At 37.3% G+C, this 25,691-nt stretch overlaps 1 protein-coding gene across 3 annotated transcripts in view; it reads right to left on the reverse strand.

The window, feature by feature from the left end:
- Positions 1 to 25,691, reverse strand: part of CYFIP1 (cytoplasmic FMR1 interacting protein 1) — a 74,995-nt gene that overhangs the window by 24,445 nt on the left and 24,859 nt on the right. Inside the window, exons 9-23 of one of the 3 annotated variants that reach the window (XM_015628422.3) lie at positions 24,771 to 24,875; positions 24,518 to 24,609; positions 23,141 to 23,258; positions 22,303 to 22,425; positions 19,669 to 19,794; positions 19,217 to 19,383; positions 17,296 to 17,443; positions 15,746 to 15,893; positions 13,923 to 14,079; positions 13,263 to 13,359; positions 12,813 to 12,889; positions 12,608 to 12,716; positions 11,914 to 12,033; positions 9,865 to 10,064; positions 3,058 to 3,145 (exon numbers count right to left, since the gene is read on the reverse strand). In XM_015628422.3, coding sequence (XP_015483908.1) covers positions 3,058 to 3,145; positions 9,865 to 10,064; positions 11,914 to 12,033; positions 12,608 to 12,716; positions 12,813 to 12,889; positions 13,263 to 13,359; positions 13,923 to 14,079; positions 15,746 to 15,893; positions 17,296 to 17,443; positions 19,217 to 19,383; positions 19,669 to 19,794; positions 22,303 to 22,425; positions 23,141 to 23,258; positions 24,518 to 24,609; positions 24,771 to 24,875 — 1,875 coding nt within the window. Of the gene's footprint in view, positions 1 to 3,057; positions 3,146 to 9,864; positions 10,065 to 11,913; positions 12,034 to 12,607; positions 12,717 to 12,812; positions 12,890 to 13,262; positions 13,360 to 13,922; positions 14,080 to 15,286; positions 15,441 to 15,745; positions 15,894 to 17,295; positions 17,444 to 19,216; positions 19,384 to 19,668; positions 19,795 to 22,302; positions 22,426 to 23,140; positions 23,259 to 24,517; positions 24,610 to 24,770; positions 24,876 to 25,691 lie in introns of those variants that run through there. The other 2 variants (XM_015628413.3, XM_019006745.2) reach the window with 2 other exon arrangements.

A 25,691-nucleotide genomic window follows, 5' to 3' on the forward strand; every position in this document is an offset into this window, starting at 1 on the left:
TAAAATCATTCCACCCACAGAGTTTACAGTGCACTACTAAGATAAACATTTATATAATCTCACAAGCAATGGACCATCTCGCATCTGCTGCAAACGAGCAGCTCATGCAGAGTGTCATCTGTTTTCTGCTCTAGCTTTGAAAAACTTATCACATGCTCATTATTCTTTGTTTCTTGCTGAGAAAGTTTCATTACAGATTAATTCAGGTTCATTCAGACAATTCTGTATTAGATTTGGTAGTTCACCACTCAATATTAAGTCGAGTACAGGGCAAACATTTTAAGTGATTTCCAAAGTGATACAAGTTGCAACGTTGTGCAAACTGATTTTAATTTGTGCACCAGCAGTAGATAAAAACCATTATATTCACAGTGAGAAGTACCTTTCAAATGAGTATTTTTCACAGAATAAATGAGTTAGCATTTACAAAGTGCTGGAGACATAAAAAACATGACAATATTTGGAAACTGTTGTATAAGACAGAACGAAAACCCTTCTGGTCTACACAACCTCTATAAAATCAGGCAAAGTTAGTTAAAGTCCCCAGAAAAGATATTTTCTTATATATATATATTACAAAATATTTCATGCATTCACCCCATGTTGCCAAATTCCATCCTGCTAACTTTGATATCGTTAATCCTACACATACTTTACCTGAGTAAAAGGGGTTTCAATGATCATGCTCAACCAAACTTTTAGAATAATCCAGCTCACTTAAAAGGCTAATGAGATATTTGCAGGCTGGCTCCTTCCCACCTGACAGCTCTGCTTCCATATCAACCAGAAGAAGTAAGTTGTAGCTGTGGGTTTTTGTTTTGATAATTACATGAAGATATCACTCAGCAAGCTTTAGGCGCTAAAGAGAATGTTGCTACAACTTTCTGTGCTAAGTATCAATACACATTAATATAGACCAGATGCTCTGATCCATTTGGAAATATCTGGGAATATGTAAATGCTGAGATACAAACAAAAAATTTCTTCAGTTATTCCTGAGGTAGTGCAGCCTCTATAATGTAAGAATTCCTATCTGTTATCGGCTATATAAAGTAGAAATGTTAAAAACTTCATTCAGATATCCTCAATTTCAAAATACACTCAATTCAAGAATAAAACATACTCTTGTTAAAATTTAAAATTGCAGAGAGTCATGAGTATTTTCTAATACAGGTTATGAAATCTATAGTTATTTAGTTATGAAAATTGTTATGTAATTTTCTAGCTAGGAAATTTGCCCCAGATATGCAAGTAAGATCCCCCACCTTGATTGCTGCTGCTCAAGTAGAAAAATAAACAATTCTGAAAACGTATAGCTCTCAGTGTGACAATAACTAAACTCGTTTTAATAATGTAACCTGACTGGTAAAAAAAGTGTTCCTCAGTTAATCTTCTGTCACCCACCCCACTGTATCATCATCTAGATAAATCAAGTTAGCAACCTTTATGAAATTCAGTCAGGTTTTTGCTCTGTGCTGTATCTGGTCAGTTCCTAAAATAATAAAGAATACAATGACTCTAATGTAAGAAAATTCCACTTTCCTATCATTTACTTTTTGGAGAACAATTACATAAAACACTATTTATAGAACCAGTCAACTGTTACATTTCACATTAAGACATGTGAATCCTTTTCCACCTCCTTCACATTTTAAAGGCATGAAAGTTTTACAAATGCAGCAGATATTTTAGCACTGAAATTTGTAACTCCTGAAATACCTCAAAACCTAGATTACTGGGTTGAAGTTGCACCATACAACTATGATATGATGTGCAGAAAGTAAGAGTAAGACAAGGACTAATACTGTTCATGTTTAAGTAGGAGGCAGATATTGAGAGTAGCCACCCATAACACTTAGAGCACACCTGTATAAATTAGACATATAATTGAGTACATATTTTAAATAATTGTAAATAATAATAAATAATTTTAATATTTTTATTGTCCAACCTCTGATTTAATCCTTATATTTTCATTTCTCTTTTCCACGCTTCAGCTTGCCACTCTGATTTTAATAAGACATTGAAAAATTTAGAGTGACATCTTGTCATACAGTCTCAAATTCTTTGCTGAAGATAGCACTGCTGGTTTTTACTGCTGTTTGAAGTAGATCAATATTTCTGACTAGATATTAAAAACACAAATATATGTTAATGCACTATGTCTTTAACTGTCATTAAGACTCAGCAAATAATTCTGAATAATAAGAAAATAAATCTGCAGTGATCAGGGAGAACAAATCTATCACACATGAGCACAGCATTGGTCCTGTGCGTACAGGCTAACTTTCCTCACTTGGGTAGCCCACAGCTGTTCCCTTGTGCCAAGTACTCTTCCAACTTGTCACTTGTCATACCAGCTCCTTTCCAACCTCAGCACTGGGGATTGCCACAGGGACAGAGTATGTGACTGCACATTGCATACCCTTGTATTGAAAACTTGCATAAACCTTCCCAGCCCACCTAACTGCAAAGCAAGAAACATGGTGCTAATACAGAGATGAGATGGCCAAGACACCACGCTCACCACAATGAGTTTGTGGCTCTTGGGTTGTGGATGCCAAAGAAATGTTACATTTAAAAAAAAAATAATTGAAGTAGTTTGGTATCTGATAGTTTAAGATGGTTCTAATCTATATTTCTTTTAAGTCAGATAATATCTGAAGCAGGTTTTCATATCTATTCCCTTTTCTTATGTCATCACAGTCTTCATCACTGGAAGAAGGGAGAGCTGCACCCAAGGTGGGCTCTTGTTCTCACTTCACCAGATGAGTGATTAATCTTTACTTTGAGTTTGTTCTGCCACTATAAGCAACTGAACAATACAAGGTGGCTGAGAGAAGGGCTTATTTTTTGCTTTATCAGAGAAGACTAACCACCAGACTAGTCAACTGCACTTTGGCTGAACTTCCCAGCAAAGTCTTAAAAAAAGTACATTCCATTTAAAATACACACAAAATGTATTTCAGTCCATTTCTAATACTTTTATATGCCATAATTTTAAAAGATATCTTTAAACATTAGCAAACCATAATGATAAAGGGAATTAAATCCAACCTTTGATCCATAGAGATACTGTGGCTGTGCATTAGGCTGCTTATCACGCTGAAACTCCTGAGAAAATGGCAGCACGGTCCGAACAAATCTATATAAAAATAAAAACAAGAATTATTTATTATTATTAATACTTAGGTGAGCAGGTGTGTACTTAATGCACCCTACCCTGTAGAAGACTGCTTTTGTCTGCATATACAATCAAAGCCAGACCAGCAGCCTTTCAGCCCTAGTAGAAACTGGGGAAGCACACAGCCTGAATTGCCCAAAAGCATGGACACAAATCATACTGCAGTTCAACAATTGCTGTTCTTCCCATGGTGTGCAGGATCTAAAAATATTCCTCACCTCTACTCTAGCCCAGGCCAGCAAATAGGGAAGTAACTAACAAAGTTGCAATAGCATCTCACAGGGCATAAGGAAACCCCCTGTGCTTGCAAAATTAAGTCCTTGAGAAAGAAGTACACCTTCAAAGAAGAACATGACATTTCTGCTTAATGTTTTGGAGCTTTTTTCCTCCAAAATTCACATCAGGAGAAATATGATAAACTGTTAGCTTTAAAAAAAGTCATGATGAAAGGTATAATCCTCACAGCAGAATCAGTGTTTCAAAAGTTTGATCATACTTCAGTGTGAGCCATGTACCAACAGAAATCACACTTAGCTTCACCTTTGTATAATGTTAAGAGGATGGCAAGAGAACTACAAAGATAGGGAGCACTGCCAAACACAGGATCAGCCATCCCACTCACAACTGAGGGCACCACAGTCACCATTCCCAGTCCTCTTGTGAACAAGCAGCACAAATCTTCCCCCTTGTTAACTGTAATGCACATTTGGCAGCACCACAGTTTTAGTGCAGGAAGAATAAATCAATATCTGCTACAACTCTGATTCTGCTTAACTTCACTAAACAGAGGAAAATTATTGGGAGATGTGTGTTTACAAGCTGGATGGCTACTTTCTTTTTTACCTTGATTAAAAAGTATTTATTTATAAATGGTGCAAAGCTGAATATGCCAAGCAAAGAAGGAAAATAGCTATTTAAGAAGCGTACATCAAATGGGTTGTATAATATCAGGCTGGTCTGAGTGATACCTGAGCAAAACAAATGTATCCAAGAAAATGTTTCAGGAAAGAAAACTTGCCTTACATTATAAGATCATATGATATAATTGTATCTTGATCTTTTTTTGTTTAAAGTATTTACATTTCATCAGCACACAAAATTAATTATTCATTATTAATTATTCCTAGAAAGAACAGAGGCATTCTGTTTTTAACATATCCATCTTCTAGCTATAAACAAAACCAGCCATGTTAATCAAAAATTGTTTCACCCAGACCAATAAAAACTGCACTATGTTGCTTAAAATTACTTCCACTGTGTTTTATTTCTGAATCATTCTTGTGAGAATCTGTAACTTTAGAACAGTATTTTCTGCATTTTTAACCTTCTCAAAAACAGGTACAGATACTTGTTCATACACAGTTTAGCCACTCTTCCCAAAAATACTTGTAATTATTGTCCTCCAGAAAGAGTTTGCTTTTAGAGCTTTTGAGGAAAAATACATTATTTATATGCATTATTTTTGATATTATATATATATTTTATTTAGATCTCCTTACATTCGTATCTCCTCAGTTTACAAGTTTCTTCCCTTTCTCTCTCACATAGAAACTGAAAACTGTCTTTTGAGAGCGATTACTTGAATCTGTATTCTACAGATACTTCATTAATGAGTTTACCAGAGATAATGTAAACATTTGATGGAATTCAAAGTAATCTGCAACATACGACAGTGCCAGTGATTATTGCCCCTTTTTTCTCTCTAAATCCCATTCCTTTTTAAACTGACATCAATTTTCAAGCCCTAAGAGAATGTCTAAAATGAAATCAAAAGAGATATTATGTCATTTGAGATAAGACTGGGTTTCAGAGTGCAAAGGTATTTGGGGAGAGCAAATTTGTTACCACTAAATTAAAATACTCACAAGGCAAGGAGTATTTTTACTCCAAGTAACATATAAGTGGGCACATCCCATAACTCTGGAAGCTGTAACTGTAATTCTTAGACTTTTCAAAAAGTTATTGTGTGTATATATCTCAATTACAATGTAATTAGTGTCTGGGAGAAAACCAGTCAGTGCAAGTAAATGCTCAAGCCTTCTCTGCATGCTTGGAGGTTTCTCCATCTCCAATGCTTCAGAATAGTCTTAAAGTTTTCTTAAAGACTTGAAGCAAACACACTTGCTTATATTCTCTTGGGTGAAATGGCCAAGAGAGGAAGAAAAAGAGTAAAGAAACGAGCAAAAGATGACAATCACTTGTTAAATTACGGAGAGGCAACATCTAAGATTGAGGATAAAGCAGCCTAAAGAGTGCATCATCCTAGAAGGTATGTCACTAATCCCAACATATCATTCAGGTAAGTATTAGAAATTTCTTCCCTAAAAGCTAAGGGCTACATGAAAATCTTACAGCTCAGCATCATCTACAGATCTTCACACTTCTTCAATGTCTGTGTGTGTGCTTTCTTTCTGACATTCTGCTTCCTCCTTCCCCTCCTTCAAGAAAGAGGAACATCTCTTTGAATATCAAAGCTAAAGCTAAGCAAACTTTCACTTTCTCCTGAAAGTAAAATACTGATTGGATACAGGTTTCAGCATACTCCAAGATAATCAGTTTCATTTTTAATCAGTGTTGATGATCTCACAGCAATTTATCCATTTTAATCAGAACAGGTTGTAAGCAGTCAAAGTAGATTAAGCAGACAAAAAGCCTTCTGGCTTACCAAAGCTTTGCAAGTGAATTACTAGTGGACAACATGAGCCCCCAAAGTATTTTAGAGATCAAATCATTTAATATTAATTTTTCTGTGATATCTACCAGGAAGGAACTCATAGTGAGCACTTCACAAATTAAACTAAATGATTCTGTGATTTTAATTACTATAATCTATTTAAGGAGATAACTGAAAGAGACTGCTTTAGTCAATGAGCCTGCTGCCTTGCAGGCACCAGTCAGACAAACCTCATTCATAAATTTTCTGAGCTTCACTTTAGAAGTAAGAAGATATGACAGGCTTCCTTCCCTGCTCCTACAGAAAGCGTTCTCCTGCACTTCCCTGTCTAATTGGTAAAAATGCTTTTTGCTTCCAGCATTTTCAAATTAGTTTGTCCTGTCTAGCAGAGTTAACGGTAGCCCTACACCTCCTCTCAGTGAACACTAGATCTGACTCACCCTTCTTAAACACAGATGCCAGGATGGAGAGAACAGAGGAAACAGCAAGGAAAACAGTGCATAAGAGAGTAACAGATCTGCCAATCCATTGCTGTCGCTTTTCCTTTTGGCAGAAAGACTTTGGCTGGTTGCTTGTTTTTTAACAAGGGGAAAGGGAGTTGACTACAGTCACCCCTGCTTTGCATAAGTCTATATCCCTGCACCATTTGGCTCTTTGTAGCAGAAACTAGATGGTTTTCACTGCTACTTTTCAGGTTTGCTCCAGTACTATCTGCAAAGGCTGAAAATTTTTCTGAACAGTGACTGTCAGAGTATATGTAACGCAAGAAGACACAGCTGTTCTCTTGTGAAAACCAGTCTCAAAAGTAGTATGAGAGAGAGCTCACAAAAGGAAGCAGGAGAGGCAGTCAGGAAAAATGAAAAATAAAAAGCTGGTCTTTTTGTTCCTTCTGTGACAAATCTGTATCCTTGGAAAAAACATATCATACTGCTATACACATGAATTTATACTAGAGAACACAGATTTGGGTAATCTGTTAAAGGAGATGGAGCTACTAGTTTGACTGTCTCCAAAAGCTTGTATCATTTGTGTCAAGAAAGCACAGAAAATGTTTCATTCAAATAAATAAAAGTCTGTCTCACACTTGCTCCTCTATTAGGCCTTAATACAAAACAAGCTGTCAAGGAAGGAAAAGACCAACTTAGAAACAGTAAAGAAAATAAGGCAGAAAAAGGGACACTACAGACAGTGGAAAGGAACAAAGAACAAAAATGTGGAAGTTGTATTTGAGTCATTTGAATCTAGGTAACCTAATTTCACAAGGAAAAAGTTCAGATGCATGACAAATATTCCTGATGTGGAAAGAGTTGGCTTGAAATGACATGCAACTGAGGGTCAACATGAAAGACGGCTCTTGAAAAACAATCCCAGGCACCATAGAAAAGACAACAATGGGAAACACCTGTTTTTGGCCACTTTCAGTACAAGAACTGGTGGACAATAGCCTGAGAGCATCTAAAAGAGATGCAGCACAAGCTTCACTGCAGACGTCTCACTGGAGTACATAATGAATGCCAAAGCTTCAAATAGCTTTATAAAAGGGATGGGACAAAAAAATGGGGAAAAATAAATACCTTTGTAAAAGGCTAGGCTGAATGCACTAACATCCCACCATTTTTGTTTTACAGAAACATCTAATCATTGCTAGAGGCTGGCAGGCTCTGGGGAGAATATATCAACTCAAGCCTCTCATGTTTTCATATTCTGCCCCTTTATGGCTGCTGACAGCATCAGGATACTGGACTAGAGACAACTTAGACCTCACCTGCAGTTCATATGCTTGTGCACTATCCAAAGGTTTGTTTTATTTCTTTCATAATGGCTAACAGCTGTATTAAAAATATTGGATTTCCCTGCTAAGGCCCATCTGCAAAGGTCCCCTCACTCATCTCCCCCTTCCTTCTCCACAAACTGCTGTCCCTGAGTCTGTGCAGCTGGCCAGCATTAATGAGACTAAATTTCAGATAAATGGCAACTCCAATTATTAAATTGCTAAATCTTTTAATAGCAGCTTCACTCTTTAATCTCAGTACATTATCAGATATAAAAAAAAAATACTAAGTCCCAAATAATAAAAGATGCAATGTGTTTCAGCATTTCTGCATGAAGAGATTTAGCTTTTGAACTAAATTTGCAGGGTTCCTAAGTAGTTGAACTCTTTTACACATGTATGTAGTTATCACATTCAACCATTCTTGGGAAAAGAGTATTGGAAACATAATAATGTGACCAAAACACTAACTTTAAAAGAAGAACCCTTATGCCAAGCTGTCAAATTAAAAGAAGATAAGTCACAGGTATGACAGATTCTCTGGGAACTCTGCCTCCAGCCCCTCACAACACCAAGTAACCTCTCTGCTTTCATCTTGATTATTCCTCTTTCTTTCAGCCTTTAATTGGTACTTCTCTTCCCTTGTTTACACATAACCTTCATGCAAGACATTACCTATCAAGAGTCAAGTGTTAAACCAGCAGCTCTCACACAGCTCCCCACTGTGTACTCCTGTGTTTGCACTCAATAACCTGTACACTTGACTGCAGTGAGAGCCAATCAATTTAAAGTTCATGCAAACAGCAGGGCAGTAATGAACATGCTTAAGGACTATAAAAAGGCTAAAAACTGCCTGTTCCCTCTCTCACCAAAAATATCAAAGGGCATTGTATAGCATGTGCAACACATACATTAATTCTCTCCACACTGCTGCTTTCGACTGAAACCAAAGCACTTCTTTGATGAAATCAGACACATGGCACACATACTGCCTAAGATCTGGCTCCCTTTAATATATCTTAAATTAATTATCCTGAATTAATTACCCAACAGGCTGAGCCTAACTCAATTCTTGTGTACAGATTTTAAAAACAGACAAGCAACAGTGCTACAGGATCCTGCTAATGTCCTTTGGCACCTCACACTTGTTTCCCAAGTGCTGTGGTCTGCACTATGTCAGCCCTTGTAGCCAGGATGAACACAGACTAAACATATAGGAGCTATTGAATGTCTTTCAATAAAGCTCACAGGCAGAGAAGCAGCATTTCACCAAGATTTCTCTTAATATTATGCTTATTTGAGTCTCAATACAGCACACTGAATATTCCAATACTGATCTCCAGACATATCAACTGCCAGAAGCTCCCTCAGAAATACATTTGACTTTTCCTGTGCAAACAGATTCCTGTAACAGAAGTTTCTTGGGTAAAACTTAACCACAAAAAAAAAAACACCTTTTTTTTTTTTTTTTTCCCTTTGCAGACAGAATCTTGGATCTAAAATACAACACAACCATCACAGAACATGTCAGACAAGGAAAGCTCTCCAAGGAGACAGTAAAAGATGAGAACAGGCTTCCTCCTCTTCCTACAGTTCAATATTCACTATCACTTTACTGTCACTTCATGGGGCTTTAACCAAAACCTGAGTAAAGACTAAAAGTAACACAAATTCCAAAAACAGCACATGAGCAGGAAGCACAGATATGCAAAACCTTGAACACTGTGCTTCCCCCATTCAAACCTTAGAACCTACCTTCCTCTTTCTATTTCCATTACTCACTCTCTTTAAAGGCTGCAATTGCAGTTTGCAGTGAATACTCAACTCTTTCTGTCTCCAGGAGAAAATCTTTTTCTTAACATTAGCACAGAATCAGGAATATAATTTTATTTCTGTCATCTCACACTTGAAGATCCTGTTTCAAAATACCCTCCTGATATGCACTTAGCAGTGTTCTGACACACTCTGTTTTACAGCACATCATAACTACGTCATCAAAATGTCAGAATTTGGATGCCGTGGTTCCATTTGCCTTCTATTGTGGACAAATAACAGGCTTTCATACATTTAACAGTACTTGTTAAAATGACTCATCCTGCTGCATTTCAAGTAAAGCATTAGAAATGGAAAACACTAAATGAATGGAGATGAACTTGTCAGCACTTGCTAGGAAGGAAGCTGCAGGAGGGTGGTAGAATAAATAAAAAGCTGCAAATAAAAAGCTGCCTTGCTAACCTGTTAGTGGATCCATTGTAGCAGTAGTTTGGAAGGAAATCATAATTGAGTTCCCAAAAGACATGAAGAGTGATTCTGCCATAAGGGGCTGAAACATTGTGGTTGGCTTCTCTGAACATGGCATCAAAGCTGTCCAAGGTCATATACCTACTTAGAAGCTTGTGAGTCATTTTGTTTATCTCTATCAAGCCATCCAGCTCCTACAAAACACAAGGGGAAAGAAAGAGAATGATGCATTTAATAAAGTGGGGGAAATGAACAAAGTACATAAATAACCTTGAGGGAAAAGAAGACTAGAAAGAAGTCAAAATGTACAGGTGACTCTCCTCCAGTCTCTAACAATAAGGACTGGAAAGAATCAGTACTCTTGGGATTGTTTCTTAAACCTTCTGAGACTTCAAGGGTATTCAGATGCAGAGGGGTCTCAAACACAGATCTGTAACAACACCTCCTCCACTTAACAAAACTGAACTCAAAACCCCAACATTTAAATGGGGTCAGACACAGGCCAAAAGCACCTTTCTGCATTTCCTACTTTACAAGCAATCACTATGTCATTTCACCACTAGAGTAACTGGAGAACTAACTATTGTAGTGGTAATGTTAGGAATAACATCACATTTACCATCCTTCTCATGGTCTACTCCAGTATGTACTAAGATGCAATGAAAGACCAGATCAAACATTTACAAATGTTGTGAAGGTTTTTGTGCCCACAAAACCACTAGCTGCAGGCTACATAACTATATATGAGTACTGCATGTTATAACATTTCTCCTCTTGACAAGAAATTCCTAGTATCCTTTCTGGTAATTTCTTTAAAATGAATAAAAAACAAAATCTCCTTATCTGACGTCAGACACTGAAAACACCAAAAATAACACAATCTCTACTTCCAAAAAATCCAGGCACTGCTTTATAAGATTATTATGCAATGATCTACTGAAGAAATATCCAGTGTCTTTTTTCTAGCTGTGTGTGAAACTACTGGTCATCTTCCCAAAGCCTACTCTCTGATTTAAGTGTTCCATATTTCAAAGGAGTTTTAAATCTGTGAGAAAGTTAGTTCAAGAAAAAAAAAAAACTACTCTGATTATTATTATTACAAAAATCCAGTCTGAGGGGAAAAAAATAGCTCAGTCTTGTAAATACCTTAATTTAATTTATTGTGCTTGAAAAAAAGCAGCAATTACAGATTACTTAATCTGTTAGGGTCAGTTTCTTGCTGAGGAAACCAACCAGTTTTCAATAGAAAATATTTTACATTAAAAAAAAAAAACCAAAAAAACCCCAAAACACAACCTGTGACCAAAGGAACACACAACTGATGGTTTCTGTTCCCTTAGCCACGAAGAGTGTACTGCACATAGCAAAGAAAAATTACATTTCAATAACTCTGTTAGAAAACCAAGCATCCAGAAATCAAGAGGCTCTATGGCCTCAGTATTTGATTTCAGTAAAGAACAAAATTAAACCCAGATATTTAACTGCATGACAAAATGTCACCGTAAAAATCTTATTACTGAAAAAACGGTAAACTCTTTTGCACAGCTTTTAATTTATTTTTCATTCCAGCAGAACTGAGTGCCTGGTATTTTTCTTTCTGACTGCATGTTTACTTGTCAAATTCACGCTGTCTTGAAATAAAATTTGGTTTTTAGCATTTTAATCAGGAAACTAACTCAAAAGGACACCTCAATATTGCACAGATGCTCTTCTTCCATAGGCACAAGTCAGATCTCATTCCTCCACAAAAAAAATATTTTTGTCATGCTACAAAACCAAGCTGCCTGAGTAAATAAATGCCTTTTGATTCTATCAAGCACAAGGCTGATTTTTTGATCTGCAATTTCTAAGCATGGGCAGAAGCGGGGTCTTACAAAAATTCAAGTCACAAGGTGATTGCCTTCCTTTTTTTCTCACAGCTCTGAGTACATGCCTTCTTTACACTTTATTCCCAAGGCCCTCAGCTCCCATAGGTTTGGGGTTGCTTCACCTCAACTGCTGTGTCAGTGATCTGGCAAAACAGCAACCCAACACAACACTCACCACAATGGAAGTCAAATCCTCGCTCTCAAATCTGCCGATGGCCAGTTCCATCGACCTGTACATGGCTGCCGAAATGCGCTGAGTGATCAGCCGGTTCAGGTCTATGGACCTGCCAAGGAGCTAAAGGGAAACATGCTGTGAGGTTTTGAACTGACAGTCAGGTTACAAGACAAACTGTACAAGGATTATGAGAGTCCACAGATGAACAGACTCTCACTTTGGGAGCTTGCATCCCAAACACACTGAAACAAAGCAGATGGACAAAATTTATACATTCATGAGCAAATGCGGTACTAAAATTTGCATCCCAGTTCTCACAAAAAGAAGTAAAAGTACACATTGCATCTACATTTAAGTACTTATATCAGCATTTTATGCTTCCATAACATTGTGCCAACAACACACTGAACATTGGTGAAAGACATTACTAAGAAGACAACGCTAGCATCCATGGCATTCCTATTTGGCTCATGTTTTCTTAACTGCAACAGACATTTGCATTAAAATGGGATCTTTTAAGGTTTTTTTCTTAATTTACACCTTCATGCAACAACAAAGCAGATCTCAAATATTCAGCTATGCTACTGAGATGACAGAACATGAAGCACAAAATGAGTTTTGTCTCCCTAGATAAACCAACACCACTGGAAAGTTGCCAAGCAACTCAAATACAACATGGCAGGAGTTAACTCACTTGAACGTGTCTCTGTTTCAGCAGTGTCTCGTAGCGGTTGGACTGCAGCAGCTGAATGGTTGCTCCCTGGTTCTTGCACTCTGAACGCAGCCGTTTATCCAGAAGCAGGCTATGAAGAAAGGAAGAAAATGCTTAAGGTGTACTAAATGGCAAAGCAGAGCAGAACAGTGTGAAGAAAAGCTCTCATAGTGGAAGGAATAGCTACCTGCCAGCCATTGCCTTGTAGTATGCAAATATTTGGTCTGCCAGCTTGTAGACAAATTGGTCAAAACACAGGTTCACCTTGGGGAGAAAAATATCATATGTTAAGAGATACCTAAAATTAAAAAAAAGAGCTTATCTAAGACCTCCCACTGTTTATCAAACATAGTCAAGAAAGTTAATAGACCCAAATTTCCCAGTACAAGAGAAGATGTCATTCAATTGTCAGCATTAATGTGAGGCATTTTTGCACAGGTCTACAGTTTTCAGCATTAATGTGAGGCATTTTTGCACAGGTCTACAGGTTTCTTCACAACATATTACCCAACCAGTTACTCATCTTCTGATCCGTCTTCTCAGTTTTTCTGTTATCTCTTACAAAGGCCTTGCCCTTTAGCATGATTTTCACATTCAGGTACAGATTATTTTTCTCCAGTAGGTAAGGTTACTTTACCTCTGCCTCAATTTCATCGTAGAGGAACTGCTTCTTAAATTTGGTAAGTGCATAATGAGCACTGTCATTATAAAGGTCCAAAGAATACAGAACATACCTGCAAGAAAAAATAAAACACGAGAGTTACATGTGTATAAAAGTTATGATTCTTTTGGAAGGTGCAGTCAAGATGATGCAAGCCAGTCAATATTGTAATCCACAAGTGGTTCATGAAAACAGGATCTTTCTATTTTTTTAGTTTACATAAAAAAGATCACAATTTTTCCTTTAAGAAAATATTAGCTGGTTCAAGAAAAGGTGTAGATATATTTGAAGTCTAAAACTTGTTTTCTAGATGTAGCTGTCCATCAAAATGGAACTAGGCTTCTACCATGATACATTATGTTTGACATCTTTAAAGAATAAGGAGAACTCAAGGAGCAAAATAAGTGGCTGGTGCAATGATACCTATATGAAAGGTTTAGTATTTCAATTATTCACTTCAAAAAGAAAACTTAATAGAATCTGAAAATGGGCAAATGTAAGACAAAAAGTTTATTAATGTTTAGAATACCTTCTTAATGACTACTTGTAAAAACCAATTAAAGCAGCAACATTATAATAAGAAATGGCAATCATTAAGAATAATCATTCCAGTGGAAGAACACAAGTGGGTCTTACTCCATCATTGATGCCTCTTTTGTCTCCAAAATATGATCCGTCAAAATCCAAGGCATGGACATCTCAATGGGAAACTGGATTCTTCTGCCCATGGTCAGCTCTAAGAAGAATTCCCTGAACCACAGCTGGGACAGATCACAGCATTGCTGCAGGGTTTCTTTCAGAATAAAGAAGGGAGAATTACACTTCTTATTGAAATACATCAGGTACAATACAACTGTGATTCCGATGATGCAATGCAAAACAAAAAAAGCAGGTGCAAGTCACTAAAGCTGTACATAGGCCAAATAATCTAAAGCAAATTCAAAATGTAAAGCCCATGAGTTTTGAACTCCTCACTGGCCCCCAAAGTGGTGCCTTCTTATAGAAAAAACAAAAGAGTGGAAGTGGATGAGACTATCAGGTAAACATAAAAAACTGTGTACACCAGTAAAAAGGGATTTCTAGTTCAATTTCTCACTTGGGGGCTGAGAAAGCCATATGTTGAATTTGGGAAGCAGCAAGTGAAGGAAGCAAAATTGCACTGGAACTCCCAGTACCATCCTTCCCTATGGAGGACTGAATTGCTCCACATGTTCCTGTTGATTAGATGGGCAGAAAATGACAGACACATGAAGTAGGGATTAAAACAACAAGTTTCTAAGGATGTTGTCAAGGATGCAGAGGTGTGCTTCCCACCTCTCCAGAAAATACTTGGTACCATCCTTCTTTTCCCAAAGGCTAGTGAACTAAAACAGGAATGAACTTTTTACACTAAGACCTTCTGAAGACCTTTTGCAGCGCCGTTCCCCAGTAGCACTATGATATTAACAGGCTCCCCCTTCTCCAAGGGTAAAGGAGACCAGCAGCAAAACAAAAATGAAAGACAACACAGCATGGTGATGACAAGGACTAGGTACACTCAATGTCAGTAGGTGAATTCTTTAGGACAGCATGTTTCCGATTACAATTAACTGAATAGTAAGAGTAGTGAAATGACATCGAATTTACCACAACAGAGAATTTGTTTCCTCTGTACTTAAAACAAAAACAACCAAAAATAATCTCCCAAAACACAAAAAACTACTTCCTTTAAAAAATTTCAGTGTGTATAGGCTTATTGTTTATATAAGTACATACATAAAGAAAATAGAAAAGGGAGGTAACAATATGAAATTTGACGCATTAGAAACAAACGTATAACAAGTCAAAATAAAAATCCCACGACAATACTAAGTACTATCTCAGAAAAAGTTTGGACAGACCATGGCTTTGGATATATAAACCAAAGGTTAAGTTGACTTAGGCAATCGGAAACATTTTCCAGGTCGTGTTAGAGGTGTTAGGACATGCTAAGCTGGACACTGATCATCTACATATCTTACCACTGAAATTTATCAAATGAGTGTAGAAGAAAGACTCGCGATGGAATTTTTCTATGTCCAATATGGTGGGCCCCTCAAGGCTACTTCTCAAGGTTTTCTTGGAACCACTTTTGTCAGCAATGAGGGACTCTAACATAGTTCTCACCATGTAAAGCTGTATCATTAAAGGAAACAATTACGGTGGAAAGGGGAGGGGAAAAAAGGAAAATACACATGGTACATTAGTTGAGCAACACTGAGAATTACTATCAGTAAGCGACTGCTCCACTTCAAACTGAAAACTGGCACTGTGTGGACAAAAGCCTTTGAGGCAAGAGGAACAGATGCAACACTAGCCTACACACCAGCACAAACGCCTACCCATGCCAAGGGGACCTCCACTGACAATCAGCAGCAGACCATTTGCAGTGGAACAGTTCACATCACCACAAAAAGTAAAAGTAATAAGTAATGTCTTACCACCAAAGTTTAAAAGAGGCGGATAGATGTAGGACTGCCTCAGAAACTTGTGTGTCACATGCAATAGCTTTTCCAATCCCAGAGACTTGAGCTGCTTCAACAGCTCAGCAGAGTTTAAGGACTCTGTCATAGTGCGAACCATGAAGAGCTAAAAACCAACAGACAGGGGCAGGCAGGGGAAGAGAATCCGTTAATAAAAACACATGGGTAAATAAGGAATGGGAAAGAGAAGCAGAGAAAACATGTTAGTTTGTTAAAAATGAAAAGCAGCACAGTAAGCATGCAGAGGAGGTCATACAGAAAGGTTGTTCAGAATAATCACTGCAATCTGGGGCTCCCTCAAGCAAAGGGAAAGCTCCTGCTCATTTCAGAGGATGCTCAGGGAGCCATTAGCTTATCAAACGATTCAGAAAAAATTTCCAGGTAGCACCAATTATCCATTCATACACAGCCATTTTAGAGCCACATGAAAACCTATCTAAAATGGATATATTTGACCTCTTGCCTTCCTGTCTACCCAGACAGACAAGTGTGCCAGCCCAAGAGCAGAAAAAGCAGATAGAAACACATACTCTAAAAAGCCTGTTGCAAAGGTGAAGCAAAGCCCTTAAAGCACCGGAGAAGCAAACTGGTAGTGATATTTAACCTTTTCTTTCACCCCAGGAAATTAGAAATCAAAACAATTTTTCTGCAATTATCAAAACAAAATCTTCATTAAACCAATTTTATCACAAATTAAGCAACTTTTTATTACCCAAAGTTATTAACCATATGTGCTCTCTTTCCCACAAATTTTAGGTATTAAAAGATTGTCTTCACAAACCACAGTTGCCTTCAGTTTTTCACCCCAATTTCTCAGATGAGCTATGAATATCAGACCATACACTCTCCAAACAAATCCACAAATGAAATAAAAAAGAGAACTATATGGAGGTAACAGGAATGAGCATCTAGGTATGGAATTTTGATGACTACCACAGAAAACATCTGAAATATGTCATTTTAGTGGAAGCAGCAGACAAATTAGATTCTAGGGACCAGATTTATCATTCATTACTGAACACTGCAAGGGATTTTGTCAGAAGTAATATTCTTTCCCATATTTTAACAGATGTTCATTTATAATTTAAACATATTTTAAAACTACTAGACATCTACTGAATAGTGTGACTTCACAAAAGTTTTTACCAACCATACCAGAGACAGAAGTCAGTCTTGAGTCAGGCAAGAAATAATTCAAATAGTTCAAAAATATTATTTAAAAAACATAAGGAGCTCAATGAGAAAATATTTGTTCCCAGAAAATCAAATTAAAGAGATTGAACACTTGGAAAAATTATGTATCAGAGTAGAAAATTACAGCAATCTGCAATTACAGGCAGAGGATCTTGGTTAAGTGCATATAATTTTGCAAATATAAATCAGAGTAGAATTTTAGCATAAAAAAAGACCGCAATAAAACCTGTAATTTTAAAATAGTTCAGGACAGAAAGAAAACACCTCATGCAATAATTGTTGACAGATACCACAGCCACCAGACAGGAAAATACCTGAGTGCTCGAAGGTCCCACTGCACGTCTTGGGACTTTGATGTCAAAACCACTTTTGGGGTCCTTCTCTCCCCTTAGAGCTGGGTCATTGAATGGCTCATGACCTGCTTCCCAGTCACACACTGTCTTCCTTATGGCCTGCAAAACACTGAACACAATTCCCACTCCTTCAGACTGCAGCGCATCCAAGTGCCCTGATAGAACTCTTTACTTTTTTTAAGCATTCTTCCATGAGCACAGAAACTTTGCAACAGAATTTAGGAGCTCAGAGTAATTCCAACCAAGAACAAAGAATTTCACCAATGTCTTCAAGAATGACACATCCATAAAATAAACACTGTGTGCTGTTTATCAGAAAAGGTAGTGTAGAGCCCTTAAAGACCATCTAGTTCCAACTTCCCTCCTGCCAAGGGCAGGGCCACCTTTCACTACATCAGATTGCTCAGGTCTCCATTCAACCTGGCCTTGGACACTTCCAGGGATGGGGCATCCACAACTTCTCTGGGCAACCTGATACAGTGCTTCATTACCCTCCAAATAAAGGATTTCTTCCTAATACCCAATCTAAATCTGCCTCCCTCTTTCAGTAAAACCACTGGTCCTGGTCCTGTCACTCTCTGCTTGCATAAAAAGTCCTACTCCCTCTTTGTCATAAGCCCCTCTAAGGTACTGGAAAGCTGAAAGGCATCCCAGAGCCTTTTCTTCTCCAGCCTGAACTACCCCAGCTCTCCCAGCCTGTCTTCATATCAGAAGTGTCCCAGCCCTCTGATCATTTTCATGGACTCTTTCTAACAGGTCCATATCTTTCTTGTGTTGAGGACCCCAGAGCTGGATCAATCAAACCAAATTCATACTAATCTGAATACATATTCACTATGAAATCAATTAATATTTAATCAAACCAAAACAGATTATTAACCAAATTGAAGTAAGACAATGATGACTTGAAATGAAAAAAAAAGCAGAATTCCTGTTTCCAGAAGAAATCCAGATTCCAAAATTCAGCTGAAATTTATACAAACAGCTTCATCTCCAAATACTGAACTGGAACTCAGATATCTGGCAGGAACACAGTCAGATATATCCTGTGGCATGTTGAATGATCAAGAAAATAGATATTTTCTTGATCTCAAATATTATTGCTCAGGCAGGTATGAAAGTAATATTTTTCTATTTCATTAAAATCCTGTGACAAAAGGACTCTTCCTGTACACCTAATAATGTGGAGCAATTTATTTATTTTTAGCTTATGATGACATTTTTGTGGTAGTCAGAGCATTTAGCAATAGCCTAATTAGTTAAGGACTTTCACCTCTAAGAGCTTTGCAATGAAACGTGGGAGTAAACAAATTATAAAGAAGTCAATATTAAAAGCAAACAATTAGGGACAAAAAAAATAAGGTCAGGAAATGTCACTAATCAGCATGGCCAGATGGAGCACTGGAAGAGAAGTATAAGGCTAATAAGCCAAAAGCAGCAGAAGGTGAGAAGTAAAACAGAATGCTGAGAGGCAGTGAGAAGAGAGAGTGGAACAAACATGAGACACAAGGAAAGGACACAATGGAATAATAAAGTGGACAGTGAAACCTTTCATCAAAATACAGACACTAATCTTGCTTTCAGTATTACTGTACTTGTATTTTCTTAAAATAAAAATAAACAAGAGGGAAGACAAGACTTCCTAAAGTAGTCCTATCTTAGGACAGCCTGGATTCCTGCTGTAGCCATGCTGGCAGCCACTCATTTTTAATTTCAGACTTCCTCAACTTCCAGTTCATATCCAGCCAAGCTAACCACGAATGCCAGACAGATTGGGAGTACAGACTTAGAGAGATCGAATTTAACATCTGTGCAATTCTGCAACTAATTTACTAAGGTCTGGAGGAAAGAATGTAGAAAAAGATGAAAACAGTAATGCTACCTCTGAATGACATTTTTTTTCTTTTTAATGGCTTGTCTTAATGGCTCCCTAAGCGTGACCTGGGCAAAGTCCTGAAGAGCTGCGTAAATTGTATGACGAATGGCATGATTGAAAACACTCTCCATTCGTCCCATCAGCACCTGAAGACCTTTGATCATGGCAATCACCTGCAAAAAAAAAACAAATGTATCTTTTGTATTTTGTTTTTATATTTGTACAAACAGTGCATTTTTAAATACAAAAAATGAGAAAAGAGGAATTAACGAGTTGCAAACGATAAAGGATAGATTTGCTGTGCTCCTATGCACTGAATGGAGGAACACACATTGCTTCAGAGTCAGCACATGGCAGGCTGGCTTTCTGCACTGGGTATGCAAAATGCTTAGAAAGAATGTTCTGTTTTGTATAGAATTAATCTTTGGAAAATCCCTAGAGAAAAACATTTCTCTTACCTCAACCAAAGCAAACTTCTCCTCGCTAGTATAATTGTATCTTGTTGCTCTTTCATACTCTTCTGCATTGTCAGGACAATCTTTATTGGAATATTTGTCAGTTGGGTGAACTAGCTTCCATGAGTACTGCAGTTCACAAGGCAGAAGAGAGAGGAAAAAAGATGGGGGAACAAAAAGAAACAAAAATGCTTGAGAAACACAAAACACAGCTGGATACAAATAGCATGCTTCAAGAATTAGTGTTTTCATGAATATTTGAAGAATAGTATTTGGTACTATGTTCAAGCCTAGCATAAATTCTGAAATTACTATCTGGTGGAAATGCCAAACAATAATTTTCCTAAAATCTTCCTGAAAACCTGTGATTCTGTATTATTCCAAAGAATTGCAACTCAAACTCGACAGGTATTACACTTAAGGGTGGTTTCTACTGTGCAAATGTTAACACAGGCAAAAGTTTCTTTTCTGCTTCAAATATGAGAAACACAGGAAGACTTCAGAACATAAGAAAAAAAAATCCATCAGACTCACACACAAAAAGAGGAACTTTCTACTTGATGAAATATTCACATTCAGATTTCAAAACACAACCAGAGAACTACAGTTTTGGGTTGTTGGGGTTTTTCTGGGGGGCGAGGGGAGTTGATATTTAAGTTTACGCAGCTGAAATGTGAGGAAATAGCTGTGAGGAATTATCTGTGACAATATGATCTGCACAGCATGCACTTCTCCTAAATACTGCCTTCTCAGTCAATGCAAACAGCTCAAAATGTTCCTGAGCAGTGTCAGGCTGGTCTAATATCCATCAGGGTACATCAAGTGAAAAATCCTAGTCACACTTAAATACAATTTTCTGACAGTTTCAGTTCATCACATAGTAAGATCTGGTTGACACCACTTTAGCATAAACATTATATTACAGAGCAATATAAATTTGCCTACTATAACACATTAACAGCAGTAATTCACCTATGGCAAAGGGGAGCATCACACCCTGAAACCTGAGTGCCACAAAGAGGACACTGAGGAAATGATTAAAAAAAGATGAAGCTCTTTGGGGGCATTAAACTGGCAGGGTTAAGATGCACAACAAACACATGCTGCAAGTTTTTATCTGAACATGATGCATGTGACTATGTTCATGGATACTCAGTGAAGGTGGAGACAAGTAAATAATTAGGATACTCCATATCAGAATAAATTCTCAGTAGGACAGTAAGAAGGTGAACACGAACTTAGGTAAGAAGTATTTATGGGAATCCATACAAAATAGAAAGACAATGAAAGGCAGTGAGAATAGCCAAAAAACATGCTGTGATGCTCAGAGAAAGTTTGTCTTGGAATGAGTAGGACAGAAACAGAGCTAAGAATGAGAGACTTCCTTCAGAGATACACTAAAATAGAAAGATTTTTACTGTGAAGAGACCTGGATGCAGCAATTTGTGATGACAGAAATAAAGGGTGCAAGTCTAGGAGCTGCAGAGGCAAGGAATAAGAAAGAAATTCTTCTTTTAGTAGAGAAAAGGAGAACAAGATTTTCACCATTAAATACACTGTGGATTTAAATAGGAATAGGATAATACAAGGAAAACCATGACTCATCTACTGGCTTTTAAAAGAGGCAGTTAAAAATACAAACGAGACAGAAAACTTGTTCTCCAGCTATGCCCACTGTGACTGCACTGGAGTCACATACTGCAAATTATTTCATGCCTCCTGAGATATCTGAGGCAGAAGAGGAGCAACTCAGGCTTCTCTCATACAGTAAATCACATTTCAATCCTTCCTATAACATGTTTTGGTTCAGCTAAGGCACACAGCTTTTATCCAATGTCTGCAGCATAACAAGGACTCTTACATCCTCCTATTCAATTTCTGCCTTAAACAGCTTCTTTTTGGAAAAAAGCACAGTCACTTTCCTAACTGGCATCTGTTTTTAAAATAAACTATTACAATATAGAGAAACAACCCAGCATGTTCTTTATTTCCCTTCCTTTATCTCCTCACACATTTTCGTTTTCCTGCATCCACTTTCCTTTTGATTAAAAGCCCCATCTAAAGCCAATGGGAGACTTTCCATCCATTTTTGTGTGTTAAAACCATACATGCTTCAATTTACTCAGCGGTGATGTCTAAACACAGCCAGCTGGAGCTGTTCTGTCACCTCCTCAGTGACTGCATGTCAGTACAGATGTTTCTAACAATATCATTTTTTAACAATGTTTAGAAGGAAATGATGAAGTCTTAGTCCACAAAATATTTGTATCAAGAGTGACATTAAAACATCTGGTGAAGGTTCACAGGTGAAAACCTATCCATTAAATAGAACAAGTTGAATGTACTGTGTGAGCTACATGCTACTGGATCTTCAAAGCAGCAACATTATTCCTAGACTCTGAAAACCTCATATGCCACCCCTCTAAGAATGAGGTTTGAGGCAGGAGAAAAGGAGTGAAGGAAGTGGGAAACTAAGGGAAGAAGATTCTTGTTGGGTCCTTTCCAATTCAGAATATTCTGTGATCCTTTGAAAACACAACATGCATTTTTCAGTCCAGTAAAGCAAAACTATTTTATTCTGTCTAACCTCAACAAGCCTCCTCTTTTTCATCTGTTTTTATTTCCCATGTTACATACCACTTCCATGACATGGGCACTCCACTGGGAGAGAAGCTGCAGGCCTTGGAGAGAGAGATCAAAGAGCTTCCGATATTCCGCATCTGTTTTTTGAGCTTCCTGTCGACCAGACCCAGTCACCACCTAAACATTATTAAAAAAAAAACAAACAAAAAAATCCACACCCAAATCCACATCAGAACATGCTGTATTCAGCACCTATAGCCAAATTTCTACATTGATTGAAGCACTAAAACAGCATCATATACTAACACCTGCTTTGCCATCTAACATCAGCTTTTTCTTCCAGAGATTTATGAAACTTCACAGATTTTGGTCAAGAGACAGAAATCACTGGTATCCCCAATGACCACAATATTGTTGCAGATGAATTCAAGATATCAATTACATACTATATACATATTTATTTGTTGTCTCTATATACTATATAAGTAAGAGTATGTATACATATGCATTTCTGTATTCTTTTACTAATCTCTTAACCTAGTTTTGTTTAAACTACTACAAGCTCCTGTTTGGAGTAAGGACTATACAACATATCCTAAATGAGACATACCAGAATTTCTAGGATAAATCTGAGATACATAGAGAGGAAGAGGCAGAAGGACGTTAGAGTTTGTAAATGTGTCATTATTACGGTAAATTTAAATAGTGCAAATATAATTCAGAAAACAGGGATTAGACCCGCAGCCAGCTTTTCTTGACTCAGGTGGCCAAGATTTGTCATTTAGCTAGCCAGAGATTTACCTGCTTTTCAGATACTTAATGAGTGAGTCATTAACTGTTAATGAGTGAGGAGCAATTTGCATATGTATTCATATATGAGGTCCCCACTCACCTCACTGTTACTGTAACGAGCCAGCTCGGATATGAAACGCATATGGTCTTCTCTGATTTGGATCATCTGCTCACATATATTGTACTGGGGACTGCTGCTGGAAGATGTGCACGTCCATCTGGTTCAGAAGACAAGAAAAACCCCACCTAGATGAGTTTTGACAATAAACAGCACAACTGATACTGCAAAGAAAGATCCACAATGCATTACTTTTTTTTTTTTTTTAATACGTTTTCCTTCCCTGTTGTTTGAGGTTTTTCCTCTCTTCACACCTTTACCTTTACCCCTGCACAAGCCATTAGTGATGAACTGCCCTTCTGAGTTCAAATAGCACTTCTTCCAAGTCTTAAGCAAAAACTGTGAAGTTTTTCATTTCTCTTTTGGGAGTTTTACTTTTTGTTTTTTAAAGGTTGCTGCTATGAAATATGAACCAGCATCTCACTTTAAGAGTGCAAGATCAAAAAGGATTAAAAGGTAGGGCAGAAGTACAGGTATAGGCTGTAAGATACATCTAGCCACCTGCAGATATTTTTTTGTTTATTCTTGTTGAACTCTGAAGAGAGTATAGTATGCTCCCAGCTATAAAAGACACATTATCAAGTACTATTAACATGTTATAAAGAGGCACACAAAAAACATGCTACCAAGAATGTCACATTAAGTAGCCTCATATTTTTAGTAGCTCAGTAGTCCCATTGCCATTGATTTTCTCTTAGCAATTACATGCAAGTTATGTGGTTTTTTTCTGCAGGAATTAAAATGCAAAGCACAACATCCTAAATTCATGTAACTGCATGGAGCCAAGGTCCATGGAGGAGCACAGAAAGGTTCACTAAAATAAAGCAATAACCAAAAACCATGGATCCATTAATGCAACAACTGGCTGCATTTTCCAGCCATTTCAGTGTGCTGCACACCTAGCCAAAAAAATAAATAAAATAAAAATAGGGGGGAGACAAGCTAAGTTGCTGCTCCATGTATAATGTACACATGCCTAGTCACCCATGCACTACTACTGCTCACCTTGCTTAGTAAAATCCTTCATTTCTTTTAAAGAAAGTTCCAAATTTAAAGGAAAAAATAAAAACTAAATTAGTGTAAGATAAAATTAATTTCTTCCAACCCAGCTGATAAGAAATGTCACAGATACAAGAATGAGCTCAGCAGCATAGAAAGGCTTTTAAACCATCTGTTTCTTTAGTTGTATCCATTACATGAATACATTAATAGTGAAATACCCACACCAAAAGCATGATGAAGTGAAAATCCTATTAATTACCACAGACACACGGACTAACAGCTGAGTATGAAAATATACTCCAAGGGTCAGATCTTTCCCATCCCAGATGCTCCACTCTGTTTCTTTCTCCTTCCTACCTGGATTTATTTTCCTCGTAATGGGCACTGGTCTTAATGTATCTGGCAAGTTCAATCTGCATGTCACCAAACAGTGGGACAACCTGCAACTGCTGCACACAGGGAACAAATCAGATTAGATAATTTACTAACATAAATTGTAGTGAAAGGAAACCATTATTTATCCATATTATATCCCAAATTGATCTTTTTTTCTATTAAAATATATTTAAAATGCAAGAGAAACTACCTTTAAAAACACATCTTAACCAACCTTAAAGTACTTGTCTATCTTGGCTAAATTTATCCTTTTCTTTGCATCCAACTTATAGATGTTACTGACACTTCCATCCATCAGGTATAATCCAAAGCCCATTACCTGAAAAAGGAAAAAATTAGGCCTTCCACAAAAGGACCACAGAAGTAAAATCCTGTAAGTCTGTTCTTCATATAATTAAAAAAGTAACATTTTAAAACCAATCCTGAAACACCCAACCTCCTTCAAACAGAATATATTTTCAAATACATACATTTCTGTACCTGTATCTTTTTTTACCTGTATTACCAGTTTTAACATTAACATTAGACTGATTAGTTACCCTTAAAGTTTAGCATTAAAAAATAATCTCATTGAAACAAGAGTCTGGCTATTTTTAGTGCTTTTCCTTTCACTTCCATTTTATTTAAATTCTGTACATGCAAACTGATTTGGTAACAGAAGTTTAGATCTAACATCTATGAGTGATTGCACTTCTGGCTTTCAGTACCTCCACAAGAGCTCAGAAGGATCTAGAAGAAATTTAATTACATTTTGTCCAAAGCATTGAATTAACATAAGGTCAGAAATTTATCAGGAAAAGGCTCTTCACCCAGAGGGTGGCTGGGCACTGGAACAGGCTCCCAAGGGAAGTGGTCACTGCACCAGCCTGGCAGAGCTCAAGAAGTGTTTGGACAACACTCTCAGGCACATGGTGTGACCCTTGGGGATGGTGCTGTGCAAGGCCAGGAATTGGACTCAATGATCCTTGTGGGTCCCTGCCAACTCAGCATATTCTTGGATTCCATTTAGTATTTAAAGGAGCCAAGCAGAGCAACTTACTGTGTTCTAAGCATCTCTACTGAACAAAAGGCCTAAATACAAAAGTCACACTGGGCACCCTTGCAGATAGAACGCAAATGCTCTAGAGTTTATGTG

The sequence above is a fragment of the Parus major genome, chromosome 1, assembly GCF_001522545.3.
Source record: "Parus major isolate Abel chromosome 1, Parus_major1.1, whole genome shotgun sequence".
Taxonomy (NCBI): Eukaryota; Metazoa; Chordata; class Aves; order Passeriformes; family Paridae; genus Parus; species Parus major.